Here is an 18,566-nt window from a genome sequence, read left to right on the forward strand (position 1 = left end):
GAAACTAGCAATCACTGGTGCTCTCTAATCGATAGTGAGATTTATACAGGGCAGTTCATTTTCAGATAGTATGCTTCATCATACATGCTGCATTTCTGAAAAGTTTAAATAAGCATATAAAGAGTCTCAGCCAAAAGATATAGTGGACTTATACTTTGAGTCATTTTGTGTAAAGTCAATATTCAGTGTTTTCAGCTGTTTTTTCTGATAACTGCTTATTTACAAACAGATTTCTTTGCAAATTTGTTTTGTCCAGTACTGTTTTTTTCTTTTTCGGCAACATGCAAAATTTAATATTCAAACAGCCTGACATTCATTGTGTATACAAGTTTATTAATTTGAAAAAGTTTTACTACAGAATTTAAATACAACGTTGTGAAAAGCTGGAAAAAGTGAGGCTCTGTGAGAGTGTCTACATTACATACAACATAAAATATCCACACACCAAGTAAAAACCTGTTGCTGTCGTGCTTCAGGATTTAGCTGAAGCCTGTGTGAAATTCACATTTCAGGCTGAAGGGTGAGAAGGCCATTGCCAGTCCTATCCCCTGGAAGCACTACAGCCTCACAAGAGCACCTGTAACCAGTGTTGAGCAGACTGCCTGATATGGCATGCTCTGCTGCCATAGGCCGATTCTTCAGCTGCACGGCTGGCGATCACTGTTGTGTCATCTTGGCTGCTTCAGCTTTTATTAGAGAGATGAGCTCCAGATTAATAAGAAACACGAAGCGAAGACCTGCAATCTGAGGAAACAGACAGGTTATTTAAGCAAGAATAAAACATTAAACAGCCGGTTAATATAAATAATAATACACAACTTGGTTAACATTTTGAGCTTACCTCCACCACTGAGTTATTATTTAATTTCCACTTGTTGCCTGACAGGACCGGTCTGCCATCTATGTAAATAGGTCGCCTGCCCTCATTGGCAATGAAGAAGTCTCCATTATTCTTCAACTTAATAATTCCTGCCAAAACAAACACGACTGGACTTGAGAAGAAGAAAAAAAAAAGCAAATGATTAAACATGGTGTCATTTAAGAAAATGCACAATTTAAGTCACCTTGTTTTCTTGAGATTTTCCAAGCAGGCCCCTCTAGCGACAGATCTACATCGATCTGTTTGTCCTTGGTTGCTCTGCCTAATGTAATCTGTGTGAATACGGGTTAAATAAAAATTATAAAAAAAATAAAAAAATAAAATAAAAATTGTATCATACTCCAAAAACCCCCCAAAAACCCAATAAGATTTTCTTTTACAGTTTCTTGACATTTTCTAACAAACATCTTACTTAAGCGTCTTTTCTTTTTAGTCTTTGTTTCTATTATTGAACGATTACTTACCTCTCGCGATCTCATAAGGTAGCGTACCATTCTTCCACGTAATGCTGCAAGCGTCTGGTTGTCAAAGTCAGGCATACTCATCCCTGAAACCCCCAAAACAAAATAAAAACATATGCACACAAATAAGTTCTGCATTCCTCAGAACATAAACAGATATAAAGGCTTTCACTTGCACTTTATGAAAGAAAACGTAAGTAACCTGTGATACTGTCCACAAGAACCTGCCAACGAGGCAACTCCTGCTCCAACTGTCTGATTTCTCTTTTCTGGTGGCGGTCTGAAATCATCAGCTCTGAAAGAAAAAAAAAAAGTGTGGTGAGCAACTGAGATTACTCTGAGTCAGTTTCCAGTGAGTCACTCTGAACTTAAACTCAACCCCTGACGCAGCAGCGCAAGTGGAGCTGAACTTCCCCATCCATACAGAGGACATTAAAACAAACAGATGTCAACAGCAGAATTCCTTTTAGACATCAGTTTCTTATCCAATGCCTACTCATAGTAATGACGCAGCTTTTAGGATCCACTGGTCAGAACATAGTGAGGTCCTGACATTCAAAGATACACATGGTGGATTCAGCCTCAGGTTAGAATAAATCGACACACTGACTTTTGTAATGCCCCCATGAATCCAAGCTCATTAAGTGAACAGCCAGGTTGACCAATGAGTCAATGAGTTCCCCTTAACTTTTTACATTGGCTGCACATCAGCACAATCAATGAATAATTAAAAGTAAAAAAGTCTGAATGTAAAAGGGGGAAATCCATGAATCATAATTTCTCATGTTTTGGCAGGGCATACTGATGGAACATTCCTGTCCTAGTTATCAATGAGATTATGCAAATGGTTCAGATTATGTAACATTTCAGACTTTGATTGAGTGTTTTTAGTGCATCCTTAGTGCAGCTAAAAAAAGACTTTTGAAAATTTGAATACTGAACTAAGTTTGAATCCGAGTCTTTATTGATCTAGTTTTAAGAGCATTTAAGTTACACCATTCAAATTCTGCTGTATGTTTAGAATCAGTAATTACATGATGCTGTTTTTTTTTCTCTGCACATTACCTATTTCATTATTACGGGTTCAGGTACAATCACATGTCTTCAAAAGAAACTGTCTTATCAGTTTGATTTATATTGCCATCTGTGTTGTTAAATTATAGCTGAATAAATATTTAATCTAGCTCTTTAACAATGACTGTTGTTGTTCACAACCTTTGGCTGCTAAATCAGACGTCAGTGTTTGCTAAACCTGCTGAGGTTTTACAGGTTTCAGGAGTAAGGACGTTCAAGTAAATATTAATATGACCAGAGGTTTGAGTCCATGTTATCTACAAACGGATACATTAAGACATTTTAATTCCAGGCAATTAACAACGAAAAACAAATGACGTGCAATAAAGAACTACTGGAACAAAATGCATCTGATCTGGAATTTGACTTCAGCTCACATTAATAATAAATGATCTGAGCTTCTTTTGACATTCACACATTAAATGGGTTGGTAAAGGGTAAATGGACCAGTGCTTTTATAGCACATTTATTTCTGAAGTGAACACTCAATACACTTTTCATTACAAGCCAAATTCACCCATTTACAGTGCTGTTTCATGCTTGTCAGTGCTTTCCAACTATCACAGACACACTCACACTGCATCAGGGTCAGTCTACTGTTCAGTATCATCTCAAGGACAAACTGACATATGGACCACTTTGAACCCAGAAATTCATCAGAAAATCCACTCTATTTCCTAAATCACAGTCATCCGCAGTGACCTCTCTTGTCTCTTCTTAGTTTAATGTAAATAAAGGTGATGTGTGATGTGGGCAAGATTAACTGAATCTACATTGTAAGCAAATTACTTACCATGTTCCAACACTTCATCTCTGCTGTCCCTGTGTGAAAAGAAACAGAACAACTTATAGGTGCCCTGAAGTCATGGAAATACAATGGTTTTTAAACATTTGGAAAATATAGCATGCAATATCCTTCACCATGACCTGAAATGTTACTAGCAGTAAACACATGCTGAATGGTGAATTGAATTTCTGACTTACTTTAATTTCACATCATCAACCATCTGCTCGGCGTCAGAGAAGTTGAGGACTTGGTCACCTTTAGGGAGGGGCTGTACTGCAAAACACAGTCGGATACAACAACACAGTAAATGAAAAGCTGTTACATGCATCACTTAGGAAAACAATAGACAAGTTGGGCAAAATTAACACTTTCCATCCAACTTAAATGCCATGTCAGCTAGACGCACAATAAGTCAACAGTATGAAAAAACAGCAACATCATCTCCCTAACAGGTAAGATGTTTTTAACAGTTTTTTATCTCTTGTACATATTTTAGAGAACAACCAGGTAAGTCAAGTTAATTCTCAGTAGTTTTATTGGGAGAAAATTATAAGATTCATCTTTCAAAACACTGTTGGCGTAACTGCTTGCTATCTTATGTCCAAACATCCTCCTCTCCTCTATTAAAATGTCATTGCAAATCCCTCAAAGCCACAAAGATGATCAATGTATCTGATGTTGACATGAGTTATACTTGTATGGTTTTCCAGCTGCTCAATAACCAAACTGTCAACAGGAATCTGAATGGATCCTCCGGGTAAACTGAACTCACCACTCTGGTCGTCCAGTAGGTAGTACTGCTTGAGCAGCTGCCAGTGCACCAGTAGGCTCTTGGGACTGCGAGACGGGTGAAAGACATTAGGGTGCTTACTTAAAAGCTCCTGAAACACGTCCAGTTTAGGCTGACTGGTCTGTTTAGAGAGAAACATAACACAACACTGGGTGTGAATACAACAGTCCAATGTGTACAGTAATAATGTGTTTCATTCCAATCCAGGTGAAATCTCCCAATTTCGAGCCATTAAAAACTGACCTTAACTGGGAATGTGTTTTCCCTGTGGAGCACCTTTAATTGAATATACATGATAACCCACTCAGTATAACTTACTGAACCAATCTTGGCCAGCAGTGCCTCCTCAGCCTGACTGAAGAGAGCTTTGCTTTGGATTGCTGCAATTGCTTCTGGGTGAAGCTGCCGCATGGCCTGCCATGCCAGCCTAAATAGACACACAAAACCAAGAATGTGCTTAAAAGAGGACTCAAACACACAAGTGTAATAAAGCATATGGAGACATGCAGGACTGGGAGACAATGCTAGGCATCTTACTTTGAGATTACGGGATCGTAGAGCAAAGCGTACCACCGCTCTTTAATTTCACGCAAAGTGAAACGACAGCTGAACTTGACCCCCAGATGTACAGAAGTTAAGTCAGTGGTCTACAAACAAACACAGAATACCATACACGATACCATGAATGAATACACATTAGATCATACACTGACAATCAAAGCCATTAAACAAAGCAGCTGCTTTGAGCAAATTCAGGACAACCTTTTTGTCAACAATCTTATTTTTGGTAGCTCACCTGCAACACTGCGTTTATAAGCAGCAGATCATCTGTGGGTTTCCATCGGCCCAAGTCTTTAGTAATATGTAAAGGCTGCTTGCTTTTCTTAACTCTTTTGGTTAAAGGTGCAGGGTTCAGTACCATTGTGAGAGGCGGTGTAAGAGTTCCTCCTGATTTTGTTACCTGAAAAGCAGCATAAGGAGGGGGAAAAAAGAAAAGAAAAGAAAAATCATGAAAGATGTGCACATTTATCATCTTTAACGTGAATTCACTCAAGAATCTGTGGATTTGGTTGGTCTTATTTACCTTTTTTTTCTCACTTGAGGAAGGCTCACTCCCCGAACAGCGCACAGGCTCCATTACGGGCGGACCTTTGACTCTACTGGATGACTTCACAAGACTGCTTTCCACTAGCTCATCATCAAACTTTTTTCGCTTTATTGACCTAAAGAAATTTTGATAATAAAGTAATTCTTTAAATATTTAAAAATTCACCAGGGAAAAAACAAAACAAAACAAAACAAAGCACAGTACTGAAACACCATCAGCATAGCAAATGAAGGTTCATTTCTTCCTGCTAATTATGCTGGCATACCACCCTGACTGAAATAATGAAATATACATTAGTAGATATCAAACCTGGATGAACTTCTGCGTTTGGGAACACCACTGCCAAATGCTTGTGTTGCTGTCCTTTTCAGGTCTTTTACTCCAAGTGACTCTTCATCCTCTGACCGACTCTGAGCACCACCTACTCCCATCGAGGTGCCAACCACAGGGTCACCAGCCTGCATCTGTTCAAATGCGTCAGGAAACAAAGCACGAAAGAGTTAATACGTTTCTCAGCAACACTTTGTTTCAGAGTCGCTAAGCCTTAAATATGCTGTTTTCTGTAAAGGTTTGTTTAAATTTGCGATGAACTGCGGGTTCTTCTGGTAGGTTTTTAATAGATTCAAACGCCATATTAAGCATTTTATTAACACTGGGATAACAATAAAAGCGTAATTCCACACGTAAACCAAAAGTTACTCCAGGCACACATATTACATGATACGTGTTTTATTAATAGTTTAAATTTACAATTGTATATAAAACTGACTACTACTATTACTATTGTTGTTGTTGTTGTTGTTGTTGTTGTTGTTTTTGTTGCTCCTTACAGGAGTCAGTGGAATTCACGACAAACAAGTTAGCTAGCTTTGAGGGGCCTTTGTTGACATGTAAACAAATGACATCTACTACTGCCTTCAGAACGTTATATTAAATTACAAACGGATATCTATAACAAACCTCTCTCTCAGAAAGCAACACACTAAAGTTTGTTTAGCTAACGAGCGTAATTTGATTTAAATGACCGTTGGTTTGTGTTGGCTAGCTAACATAAGCTAAGCTAACAGAGCCTTCCTGCTAGCTTTGGGTATTAACGAGTTAAAGTAACAAGCTACACTTTTTTGCCACTCACCTTCACACACTGTTCCCCTTCGCTGTGTCTTTAAAGGAAAGGCTTAAGTTAATGTAGTCCAGTATTTCTCTTTGTAAATCCCTCGTTGTTTCGGCTACATGGCTAACTCGCTTACTTGACGCTTGCCTCGTTAGCTATAGCCGTTTGGCTAGACGGTTGTTTTCTTCCTGTGTAGCTCACCCGCTGTTCGCAACACCGCCGCCTTCCGGGCTAAAGTAACAGTGGCCTCCGTTATCTTTAACATTGTATTACAGTGCCTTCCTCTGAATATTCATCTGCCGGAACAATGCACGTCGTAAGTATTTGAAATGTAACCTTTTTTTTTTTTTAACTTCTTCTCTATTATAGATGTAACCGGCCAAGTGAATCCCCATATGTGTAAAAGTGAATAAAATCCATATTTTCACATTTGATGGTAATTATGCAGCTTCATGAAAGAACATGTTGTCCCTCAGGTAAATGTAGTGACACAGCCCAACAGTTTTAATACTGTAATTTGATACTTTTGTATCTAATACACCATGACTCATTGGTCCTATTCCCAGGACTTTAAAACTTTTCCAGAACAGTTTTATGGTATTTCTGGTGCCTTTGCAAATATACTCACTAACAGGGTATAAGCTACAGCATTTATTTAATCTGCATGGCCTGGCAGAACAGATACTGTATCACAGTGGAACACTTCTGATTAAAAATGAATAAATAAAGTTTAACATCTGATTCTTCAATATCCATTTATCTATAGCAAAATATAGATTTGGGGTCAAGCGCACACTTGAATGTCATGGTAATTTGGGGCCAATGATTTCTTTGAACTGTTCTTTTTCCCGAGTGGAATCATCATCGTACATGTTGTTTAAAAACAAGAACAGAGTGTACAAGTTTGGATTTATTTTGGATTCTCTCTAATCCACACAAGGTCAAAAGTATACGTACATGCTCAAATATACGTATACAGCCCCATTCATTTTTGATTAAATATCTCTTAGGAAGTTGTACCTTGACCAAATGCTTTTGGTAGCCATTAACAAGTTTCTGGAACAATTCTAGCTGGATATTTGATCAATCTTTTCAGGAAATTTCTTGTAGAGTTCATTTAAATTGTCTGGTTTCCTGGCACCGACCCAGCTTTTAAGCATAGGGTAGAAACTCAATGTTAGCTTGCTTTTACAAAACCAATTCTTTTTTTTAAAAAGTCATTAAAGATGCATCCCGTAAATCGTTCCACCCTGGAAAAAAGAACAGCTCAAATAAATCATGTAAGCCCAAAATTATCCTGAGAGTCATGCCCATGATGAGTAAACCTGTGACCACAACTGTAATAACTGTAGCACATACCTATAAAACACATGACTGTGGTTGAGGTTATGTGCTTGGCAGCAATGTGGTCCAAGCTATTGAGTCACAGCAGCTGCACAGCAGTTTACACTGTCATGTCACACAGGAACTTTGATACCCAGCGTTATTTTCATGCAAACATTTGTAGAAAACGTGCAGTCCATGTGAAACATGCTTGATTGACCTGAGCCCTAGTCTGATGGTCCTGTGGATGATGATGGAGGGAGATATTTTCTTTAACGAGACACAAAGGCATCACATAAAGAAACACATGGTGCAAACAGTAGGCCGAGATTCAACGTGAAGCCGTTTATTGACATTTACAGTGACAGTTTCCAAATGCGATAAATTAGAATAAATACAGAGTTCAGATCGTGAAGCTTATTATTTACAAAATGATGGAATATTTTTCAAGTTTAGATGTATAAAAAAATAGATAAGCTCCGCCAATGAACTAAAGACAGTATCGAAGAATTTAAAAAGAGTACAGAGTAGCCCGTTTTTTGGATTTTAGTGGCATTATATATTCATACACAAGCATAATCTCAGCAGCTGCCTTTTTTTAAGGAACTCATCGCTAGAGGTTTTTGTACCATAAAAGCACCTTTTAAAACACATTTCAATCAATATACTGACAATCATGTTTACGCACACCTCTGTAGATTTTTTTAGACTGAACTCTGAGCTCCAAATTCTCTGTAGCTCATGATGTTCTGGACGTACATAGAAACTCTCTTGAAATATTTGCACAATCAGGACACGCAGGAAACTGCAGATACCACGTATCTGCAAGCGTGCACGATCACAGTTCATAATCAGATTTAAGAGACGGTTCCCAAATTCAGGAAAACTAATTTTTGTCAAATTCCAAGAAATGTGGCACTGACTAAAAGGATAAAATGAAGGACGAGTAGCGAGGGCACACACACGAGGCGCAAACGTCAGATTTCATTCCCTTACTGTGTATCTTTCAGCTGTCTCTTTACTCCTCCTTTCTAAATCTGTTTTCCACACCGTCCCAGATTTTGCCCAAAGTTTGCCTGAATTGTGCCGCACAGCAGACGGAACAGACACAATCCTACTACTGAAATACTCAGTTTGGTTTATGTGCCGCACAAGCAGAGCAAGCAGGATACATGACATCTTCTTCCACTGCAGGGAATTCTCCTGCTCTTCTCTGCTGACATATGGCTCACTTGGACATTAACAGGGACTTTAAAATAGTAGACCTTACATTATAAACCTTTTATAATATAGATGACTGATTCAGACATTCACATTCTCCCGTGCAGATAGGGAGAAAAGCTACAGTGCGCACGGGAAAGCACAACAAAATCAAAATGTTGAACGAAAACATAAAATAAAATAAAAATCTGAAGATTTTCTGTTTAAAGGTCAAAGGAAGAGCCCTTCTTCGGGTCTGGCCTTTGCACAAATGAGCACCTTTTGATAAAACTGGACGTTACCCTTCTCCCAGTTGATAAATCCTCAGTAATAATCCATCAGCCCTCACCCTTCATCCATCTGTCCTTCTCCACATGTCCGCCTGCACTCGCTAGGCTGCAGGTGAGAAGGGCTTTGGTCTTAGCTGGGATGAAGGTTGAAGGCCCGCTCTGATATGAAGCGCTGCGATAACGGCGCCTGCTTGTTCTGTCCTGCTTGTTGCCATTCACAGGCATGTAACTGATCAGCTCCAGGAGAGTAGGTCACCGTTCAATAAACTGCAGGCTGATGACATTTTCAGGAACTAGAAGTGTCCGTGTCATGGGCTTCACAGAAGCTCCCTCTGAGTTCGGCTTCACATCGAACTCTGAAATGATCTAATGAAATCAGAAACAGAGCAGATTAAGCGCAGGGTGCCTGAAATGAAAAGCAATCAAGTGCTGCGTAGTGACCCTGAAATCCACAATTCCTTACATGACTCAGAGAAATAATAGAGTAAGAAGATTTGCGGGAACAACTTCTAACACATTTATCAAAATCCTACGCTGTGTAAATTACTTACAACACAAACTGTGTTCAAACAACAAGTAACAGAATGTGTTTTTTTTAATTAAATACATTCCCAAAAGCTGACATACACTGTACAACCTAATTTCCCCAAAAAGTTGGGATGCAGTGTAACATGTAAGTAAAAAACAAAATAAAGTAATGACTTGAAAAGCTTTTCTACCACATAATTAATTAATTAAAACAGTACAAAGACAAAATATCAAATATCAAAAGTGAACATTTTAAAATATGTGAAATAATATGTTCAGTTTAAATTCAGATGCAAGTAACAAGTTTTCAGAAACTACTGGAAATACTGCATAATCCTAGAAAGACACCGGGTGAAACATCTCATAGCTAATTAGATTAATTAATGATGGGTTATTAAATGAAATTCTCCAGGAGTCTTTCACTTTCGAGTTCAGAGGAGTTCATCTGTTTCAAGGACTACATGCAAGTACTTGAACAATTAAACAGCTGGAGGTTGGAGACAAAGTTAAAGAGGCAAGGCTGAGAGGATTTAGAGATGTGCAGAGGAGGGATGTTGAAGATGGAGCTGGAGGCAGGAGGAAAAGAGCAAGACCACAGAGAAGTGGTGAAGGAGGACATTCAGAGAGTTGGTGTGATAGAAAAATATGCTCAGGACAGGGTGATAGAAAGGTGAGAGGAAGATCTGTCTGCAGTCCAGACCTGTGCTCGATTAAAATCAACAAATATCACCAAGGAAACACAAAAGTGTGAAGTGTGTCAGAAAGGGATGTCACTTTAAATGCAATAGCTTAAATATCTGACATGTTGTCTTTATTACAGTTTCCCAGTATTTTGGGGCTAAATGGGGTTATATATTCTTTAAGAATGCTTTAGGGGGGTTTTTTGGGCGGGGGGTGGGGGGGGTTAGAGTTTAATGACAAATGAAAAAAAAAAACACACAAAAAAAGAAAAAGACAAAAATCAGCCTAACTCACCCTGACAAGAGCAAGGTACAGCTCCAGCTCAGCGATACGGCGCCCTATGCAGCTGCGTTTTCCCACACCGAAGGGCACAGAGGCATATGGGTGATGAGTCTGGTCTTTGTTCAGCCATCGATAGGGATTAAAATGATTTGGGTTTGCAAACACTACTGGATCTCGCGATGTTGCAAAGTGGCACAGGGTAATCAGAGTCTAGAAGGGAATTTTATTTTGGTCAGATATGTTTTTGACTGTAAGGGAAAAACTGAAGCATTACAACTTGATACTGACTAGAGTCAGATGGGGAACTCACATTTTTTGGGATGAGGTAGCCTCCAACCTGGATGTCTCTTTCTGGAATGACCCTTGCATTAGCAGGAATAACAGGGTATAACCTAAAAAAAACAATAAGGAAAAACAACACAATAATGTAAGTTAAATTTGATTTCAAATCTCAAAACATCTTCAAATACCTGAAGCCTTTTGAGTTATACCTGAGCACTTCTTTGACTATAGCCTTAAGGAAAGGCATGCGAGCTACATCCGCAGCCTCTGGTATCTTTCGACCTTCAAGTACAGTCAACACCTCCGCCCTGAGAGTGGCCTGTACATCTGGATGACGGGACAGCTCGTACAAAGACCAGGACATGGTGCTGGAGATCTGAAACAACAGAGTGACGGACGATTTAAATATTTGCTGGCTTAAAATCAAGAACTGATAAAGGAAGACGGCAAAGGAGCCACTCTCACTGTGTCAACTCCTGCAAGGAGCAGCTCCGTGACGTTGCTGTAGACCGTTTTCATGGGCAGCCCCGTCTGCGACAGGAAGAAGGTGAGATAATGGCCCTCTACTTTCTCTCCTCGGGCAACCTTATCTGCTTCGGCCGTCAGACGCTGGTCAATGTGATCTTTTGCTGCAGATACGTGGAGAAGTGAAGCCATGACACATTTATCCCTCGATGATGATGATGACACAGAGCGTTAAGTCTTTAGCTTTGCGGTGTCAGGTTCAATAAAGTGAGATCAAATTCCCCTTCTTAAAAAATCCTTAAAACCACGTATCAATTTCATGACTAACATTCATGCGTGCTTCAGCGCAGATGATCTTGAAGTGCGTGAAGGTTAAAGACTTTAATCTCCCGCTTGCTGATCTAGCTCGAACCAGTGCGATTATGTCAAAACATGTCTGATGTCTCAGATCTTCTCTGAGTCTTAATGTACTGTGTGAGAGAGAGTGGGATGACAACCCAGGGCTAAGTGGAAGCCGGCGGCAGCCAATGACAAGAGAGGAGAGCAGAAGGAAAATAATAACATCAAGTGTGGAAACATCATGTTTGTCTTGGTTCCACATTGCAGTGCCAGGTTGTGTAAAGTATCTCCAGCTTGAGTACAGCCAGAAGCATCTTTATAATATCCTGTAGTCTCATCTCTGGTATATGACTTATATTTAGTTTTTACTTGTGCATTTTACATAATATTTTACCAAGCTTTTTTGGGAGACTGCAGCCTGCTTGTAGTTTCTGTTATCACTTTTAGTTATAAAGTACTACTACAATTATCTCTAAACATTTTTCTGTCCAAGCTTAAAATGTTGTGCTGTGAGAAATAGCTTACCAAACTCAAACATGTAGTCCCAGCACTGGCAAAAGATAGTCCAGGGTTTGGGGAACAACTGGTGCAACCAGCTGGGCATGGCCATGGTAAGAAGCGTCATCACAAACATGGTGTTGATAGACTGGATGAAACGCTCCGTGTCTTCGGGAACAACCTGATCCAGGCAACCAATTCTGGATTCGAACAAGACCGAAGAAATTCCTGCCAAAGCAAATAAAACAAAGCTCATGACAAAGGCAAGAAAAGATGATGGCTTGCTTTACTGAGAGCTTCTGAGGTGAACATGCATGACATTTATTTCCCAGGTTTTTAGCCTCTTTATCAGAAACGCCTATTAACTAAGGGTGTTACAGTTAAATAAATAATACTGTCTGCATGCAAAGTGAAAATCAGATTAAATATTGGCAGCTTGCATCAGCTCCAAGTATTCAGCATTTATATTTAACTCCTGCAAACACGACTATAAAAGAGCTTCAGTGTAGCTATTTATATCATTGCATAAGATCAACGATGGGCCATTTCATCATCAAATCATGGGTACATGCATACATTTTTCCCCTCCAGCTGTACAATAACAATGATGACAGAATGGTAAACTGCACAATAGCATGAATTATTAAAGCATGCCTGGACAGGAATGTGTGCGTTTAAAATGTTAACAATGTGACATAATATTTGTGCATACAGATGGCTTTGATTACAGGGTTTACATGGCACGGTACATCCTGCGAAGATCCTTGAGACGGCATGAAATCTTACCCTCGAGGCCGAAGCGATAGAACTCGCTGGCGATGTCGGTGACGAGGCCCTGAGGATGTCTGCTGAGGCGAAGTTTGGCAATGAGATCACTGACGACACTGTTCAGGGTTTTATCATAAGCTTCCACTGCCTTTGGCCGCAGCATGTGTTTCCCCAGGAGACTCCTCACTGTCTGCCACTCCTCCCCCTCACTAGACACACACACACATTAATGTAAAAACCGATACAGTGGCTCCAGCTGTGCACACAGTTCAGTTAACTGCTGTATTGCATTCTGTATAATGACTGCATACGCTATAGTTTTGGCTCTTTCTATCTGTAAGTGAAGGAAAGCTGAAAGAAGACTGGTATAAAGCCTTTGAACTGAATGAGCATGGCCAAATATTACATTTACTTCAGCTTTATCTTCTGATGAGAAACAAAATGGAAAAGAGGAGGAAGTAAAACAGAAAGATTTTCCTGCGAGCTTACGCTGTCAAAAGTCCGTAGTGATGACCTCTCAGCTTCCTGTAGTCCTTCCAGGAGGAAAGATCGGAGCGCATTGGGTGCTCGCCTTCCTGCCTCAGGATCTGCTCAATGAGCGATGGATCAGCCACATGAACTGTCAGGATGGGACCAAAGCTTGCCTTCCACACGGGTCCATACCGCCGGACTCCCTCCAGCTAGGAGATGAGACAAAGGTTGTAAAGGCACTGAAATCATCACCTTTGGAGGCACCCTCCTCCCTCCAGTTTAGAGCTCACTGTGGAGATGTATTTGCCTTGCAGGCGTTTTAACACAGTAGTGTTAGTGTTAGATTATTTGTTTTAAGGGTGCATTCACTTCACATTGGCACAATCTGTCACGTTTGAAAAGGGCAATTCATTCATCTTAGACTGAAGTGCAAAACTAGTAGATACAGAGATTTTAAACTAAAGTGAGAGACAGCTTGAAGCCGAAGGTAAAGACTGGATGTGCTTTTGTGAGACAGCGAAACTTCGCTGGGGGGACGAAAATAATTTAACAGGATATTTTATAAATGTCACATTAAGAGGGGAGTCAAAGTACTTGCATATTTTTTTTTTTATGTAAAAAGAACCACCTGTACAGAATAATACACTCACGTTTTTAGTCTACAATGACGTTACGTGCACTATAGATATTTTCAGCAAAAGTGCAACAATTTAAAATAATATTTACATTGTTCTTTCGTCTTCATCTTCTTACCTGTAACTCATGCAGACGTGACAGACCGCGTTTGGCAAACAAGTCCCAGACGAAGCTGGCGACCGACGGCCCGGGCATCTCCTCCAGTGTCTTCACTCCCTGCATCTTGGTCCCCTCCGAGCCGGTTGCTGCCCCCTCAGCCCACCTCTCCATCCATTTAACCAGAGGGAATGAGCTCCGGCCGGACACTCTAAGCGCTTGCTGCAACATCCTTCTCACTAATATCATGGAGCGGTGACGGAACGCGGGCCCCTCGGATGTCGGTGTTCATTTTGTTTTACCGGCTGAGCGTCCTATTTATAACTGCCTTTATGACCTGCTCCTCGAACCAGGCGAGCAAAAGCTGTAAATTTGCTTACTTTGGGCCAATCATGGGTGCAACGGCAGCTCTGGTCCCGCCCCACATGGATGGAAATGGGGAAGGCGTGTACCAAGAAAAAGGTGTGTCCAATCAGAAGGCTGAACCCAGACCATCCCAGCGGCAGCACACGTGGAATCCCGGGGTACTTGTTACAGTTGAGGCTTATCTCTACTCCCGAGAAGCACTTTGGTCTCCGATAGTCCAACAGGCTGGTGAATTTTGCGTGACCAGTGGATATGATGTCTCGTGTGCTCATCCCACCACCACCGCCATCACCCACCCACGGTCAATGCTATGGTAAATCCAATTTATCTGAAAGGTGAGAAGGTCTATTTAACAGTGATAACAGTGCTGAAGGTTAGTTTCACCTTAAATAAACATGAAAAGCAGCCCGTTGATCCAATAACCAAAAATCTTTAGAAACACTAGACAAATATCTGTAATGAAACTATAATGGAGAAATGGGTAGAGCTAGTCTGTGTCCTGCCCAAGTTTTGTTTATGCAGCTATGGCCAGTTCTTTTGCTGACTTGGTGGGTTTCCTAGCAGAAAATCCTGACCTGATTTCATACTGGAAGCCGTCCAAAGTACCATGTGTGCGGACTGTGAAGTAATAACCCTGGGACTGTACTCAGAATCTGCTTTGACATTTGCTTCCACATTTTGTATGAACTAACCAGAAATCTTAGATCACCCAGTTTCACAGAAACGCAGAGGAATGACCGGCATTTTCAGGTAGAAACACAGAGAGCTGATCTGCTCCCCCCCACACGCAAAGGTTGGATGAGGGTGCAATATCTCAGCTCATGCAGCTTTCTGCATTATTCATATGCGCTACGGCACATTCAAACATGTTGAATGTTTACAGGGCAAGCCTGCAAACATGTATCTCATGCATGTTTTTGGCACTGCAGTGCAGGAAAAAAAGCACATTTTGATTAATTCAAAAGAGAGTATGTTATTTCACACTGAGGGAGCTACAGAAAGAAAGCATTTCTAAGTGCTATATTATATAGTACTGTGAAAAACTCTTGTGCCACACACCCCTGATTAAACTGCTCTTAAGCAATAGTTCTTGGGGTTTCTGAAGGTCTTACAAAGGTTTGGCTTTGGCTGCTTTTTCACTCATTTCCAGTCCTGTCCTTGTACCTGTCCATTTTCAAAGAAACTGGAGTTTTGTTTGTTAAGCTACTTAACACTGACTTATGAATAAGTGTTGTGTCTACAAATAATAGAAAACTCTGCAATGAATCAATATTAATTGGTCCCTTTTGGTGCTTTGTTACTAGCAGCCTGTCGCATAAACATATCATCTATTCACATTTCTTTGGTTAAAATCTATGAAGTTGCGAAGGTTTGATACAGTCTGACAAACATAACATTGTATTTTTCACCAGCAAGGTGATTCCCAAACAGCTATTAGCTGAAAATTTTGCATATCCCTCTATGATGCATATTGTATCATTTTAAAGTTTGAGGAATCTGGCTGAAAAACCATAAGTGGCATCAGTCGAGAAACTGTTCCCATGGAAGGGAAACAGGGAGAAAAGGCTGAGGTACGACACATTACACAAGAACTGAACTGAAAATCAGTGGCAAGTCTGAAGAAGTGATGAACCTGGATAGAAAAACACAAAGTGAAACACTGTCAGTCATTAGCTACATAGCTACAACTGTGCATTACGTTTTTCTCCCATATATGAGGCATAAGAAAATAACCAGACTTTGGCTTACTTTCTATATTAATGCCGGAATATATGCAGTTACCACTCTGTTATAATGAGGAGACGTCACTGCTGTACTGGACTTGCTCTTTACTGCCAAGAAGCGTACACTACCACTAAAAGTTTTTCCCAGTGCAGCTTCATTTGATGTTTCTATGGAAATCACACACACACACACACACACACACACACACACACACACACACATATATATATATATATATATATATATATGTGTGTGTAATATATGATCATAAAAAAGAAAGCACTCTTTAAGCTGCATACTCCCCTCAAGCCCAGGACTTAATCTTTTTAAATCATACATTATGCTCATAATATGCCAGCCAAGCATTACAAACCTTAATATATAAATATGTGCTGCCTAAGGGAGGAAGAATTATGGGTTGGTGCCAGAAAATTAACCCTGCTGCCTACAAAGGCTTGTTCCAGAAATGACATATTACATTCTTTTTTTCACGCAGTGAAACACAGAATAACACAGACATGCATGTCATACATGCAGAAGTATTCATCAGAGTTACTGCAGTGTTAAAAGCCTGTTACCCTCAGGGTATCGGACTCTGTCATGAGCAAACAGTGTGGGTTTTTTTGCTGATTAAAACTGTGATTAGGAGAATTTTTTTTCTTGCCACTGCAGCATCACATGTCCAGTGAGCCTGCTGGTGGGTTACTTAACCCCTGCTGACATCATACAAGATATTCAGACTTTAAGTACTTAGATGGTGTTTGGGATAATGTGGAGAACACTCCAACCCTTTAGATAAATTGTCTTTATTTTATGGTCCAATCTCTCTACAAAGGCCAGATATGGTGTGATTTATTTATTTTTTTATTGTTTGTTTATCTTTTTGGCTCGGGGGAGGATTCAGTCTTGTGAGGATCACTTTCTGTGCTTCTGGCCCTTTTCCCCCCACACACTTACATAAACTGTTGAGTATAATCAAAACTACGCCCTTGATAGTTAAGCTGAATATGGAGATTAGTTCTTCTAAATCAGTTATTTTTCCATAGCAGAGTGCAGGTCAAAGGAGACGGAAGCGTGAACATTACAAATAAAAGCAGCATGACGGTGACATAACAAAGTTAAATTTGCACGATGATGATTGTGAATCAAGTGCTTGCGTGGTGGATCGATGCAGGCACTTGATAACAGCTCCAATCGCATTGAAGAACTCCTCAGGGTAGGTAGAGGATATTGTCAGGAGACCATTTTTATGCATTGCAGCAATCCTCGTACACCTGACATCCATCTGACCAGACCATGCGAAGTGACTTCTGAATTAGAAGCTGCAAACAAACTAACTTTGACTAACGAAGATAAAAGTGCAGCACGGAGCAGGACATGAGGCAATGACACCAGACTTCCTGAATCGAAGATGCATAGCTATCTTGAAGGGTGATAGATAAAGAGTGACCTCTGAAATTTTCATCAACGTTAATAACTTATTAGACATGGCCACTCGTGCCTTGATAAGTCTCGGTCTTACACAACGCAGTGCAAACCTGTGATTTTTTTTTTTGCTGGTCTGCTGAAGCTCCCTGTCCAATGGATAGACAGCCACTTGAGAGACAACAGCAACATATAAACCCAGCCAAACAACGCTGGGTCTCAGCAATCTTTTGGTGCTATGTAAAGCTAACACAGTATTGGATAACCATGCAATGATGTCAGACTGATGTCATTTTTATTGCATGGAATTAAAATTTCTAACTCTTTGTAAGAGAGATGGACACATTTTTGCACTGGTGTCGAGTTGGACATCGCATATCCTCACTTTCTTGTTCAGCTGGCTGGTAACTTAGGACCACACAAGGAACAAATTTCAATTAATCTGTGCTCGCCTCAGAAGCAGGGGATTAATACTGATTATGAAAAACCTAATAGAAAGAATGGCTTCTTTGTGCTGGTGTAAAGTGCAAAGTGTCGTGGCCCAAATGTAGATCATGCTATAGAGCACAGAGGGGGTACCCTCGGAGGTATTTTCCCTTATTGCATTGGCCCAGTGCCTAGAAAGGAGGTATACTCCCAGACTAGTATGTCAAAGTTCACATCTGCAGTCTGCCTGTCTGGGTGGCATCAGAAGAGTGCCTTTGTACACGTTTTCAAACACACACAGATGTCTATGTACCAGTGTGCCTAAGTGTGGATGAATGAGCATGTGTCTTACTGTTTTTCTTCACTCCAAAAGCTGTTAGTATGGTTATATTTGGTTCTTCACTCCAAAAGTTGTTAGTATGGTTTATATTTGGTGATGGGTCTCCCCGCGGACACCCAACCCCATACTTTTGATATTTGAATGATCATGGATAGACATGACCTGTTGTCGGCTGTGTTTCATTGTTTTGTTGAATGTATTGCTATTTCAAATA

At 40.2% G+C, this 18,566-nt stretch overlaps 2 protein-coding genes across 3 annotated transcripts; both read right to left on the reverse strand.

Moving 5' to 3' along the window:
• Positions 1-312: 312 nt before the first annotated feature.
• Positions 313-6,547, reverse strand: mcrs1 (microspherule protein 1). 2 transcript variants are annotated; one of them, XM_031747973.2, is made up of 14 exons: positions 6,233-6,547; positions 5,410-5,564; positions 5,077-5,215; positions 4,789-4,953; positions 4,530-4,639; positions 4,311-4,419; positions 3,975-4,113; positions 3,400-3,475; positions 3,209-3,237; positions 1,544-1,636; positions 1,345-1,427; positions 1,065-1,152; positions 842-969; positions 313-744 (listed from the first exon to the last, which is right to left on the reverse strand). In XM_031747973.2, exons 2-14 carry the CDS (start codon positions 5,562-5,564, stop codon positions 658-660), a joined length of 1,401 nt encoding a protein of 466 aa, XP_031603833.1. In that variant the 5' UTR covers positions 6,233-6,547; the 3' UTR covers positions 313-657. The 2 variants fall into 2 exon arrangements, with proteins under 2 accessions (XP_031603833.1, XP_039468730.1); XM_039612796.1 differs by lacking the exons at positions 5,410-5,564; positions 6,233-6,547 and having other exon boundaries at positions 4,789-4,955; positions 5,078-5,211.
• Positions 6,548-7,859: 1,312 nt separating this feature from the next.
• On the reverse strand, positions 7,860-14,504 carry LOC116326616 (25-hydroxyvitamin D-1 alpha hydroxylase, mitochondrial). The gene is made up of 9 exons (XM_031747964.2): positions 14,092-14,504; positions 13,357-13,547; positions 12,886-13,076; positions 12,127-12,327; positions 11,263-11,426; positions 11,007-11,173; positions 10,826-10,907; positions 10,528-10,725; positions 7,860-9,390 (listed from the first exon to the last, which is right to left on the reverse strand). The coding sequence occupies exons 1-9, from the start codon at positions 14,317-14,319 to the stop codon at positions 9,277-9,279; spliced, it is 1,536 nt and encodes a 511-aa protein (XP_031603824.1). The 5' UTR covers positions 14,320-14,504; the 3' UTR covers positions 7,860-9,276.
• Positions 14,505-18,566: the final 4,062 nt, after the last annotated feature.

This window comes from Oreochromis aureus, linkage group 5 (genome assembly GCF_013358895.1).
Source record: "Oreochromis aureus strain Israel breed Guangdong linkage group 5, ZZ_aureus, whole genome shotgun sequence".
NCBI lineage: Eukaryota > Metazoa > Chordata > Actinopteri > Cichliformes > Cichlidae > Oreochromis > Oreochromis aureus.

Bases quoted from the DNA above. Each gene is read 5' to 3' on its own strand.
- mcrs1 (XM_031747973.2), bottom strand. From the start codon at position 5,564: ATGCAGGCTGGTGACCCTGTGGTTGGCACCTCGATGGGAGTAGGTGGT. The intron at 4,420-4,529 runs GTAAGATGCCTA...GTGTCTATTTAG, and splicing joins TACGATCCCGTAATCTCAAA to GCTGGCATGGCAGGCCATGC. The intron at 745-841 runs GTAAGCTCAAAA...CTGTTTCCTCAG, and splicing joins ATAATAACTCAGTGGTGGAG to ATTGCAGGTCTTCGCTTCGT.
- LOC116326616 (XM_031747964.2), bottom strand. From the start codon at position 14,319: ATGATATTAGTGAGAAGGATGTTGCAGCAAGCGCTTAGAGTGTCCGGC. The intron at 13,077-13,356 runs GTAAGCTCGCAG...GTGTGTGTCTAG, and splicing joins CACTACGGACTTTTGACAGC to TGAGGGGGAGGAGTGGCAGA. The intron at 11,174-11,262 runs GTGAGAGTGGCT...CTGTTGTTTCAG, and splicing joins TCCTTGCAGGAGTTGACACA to ATCTCCAGCACCATGTCCTG.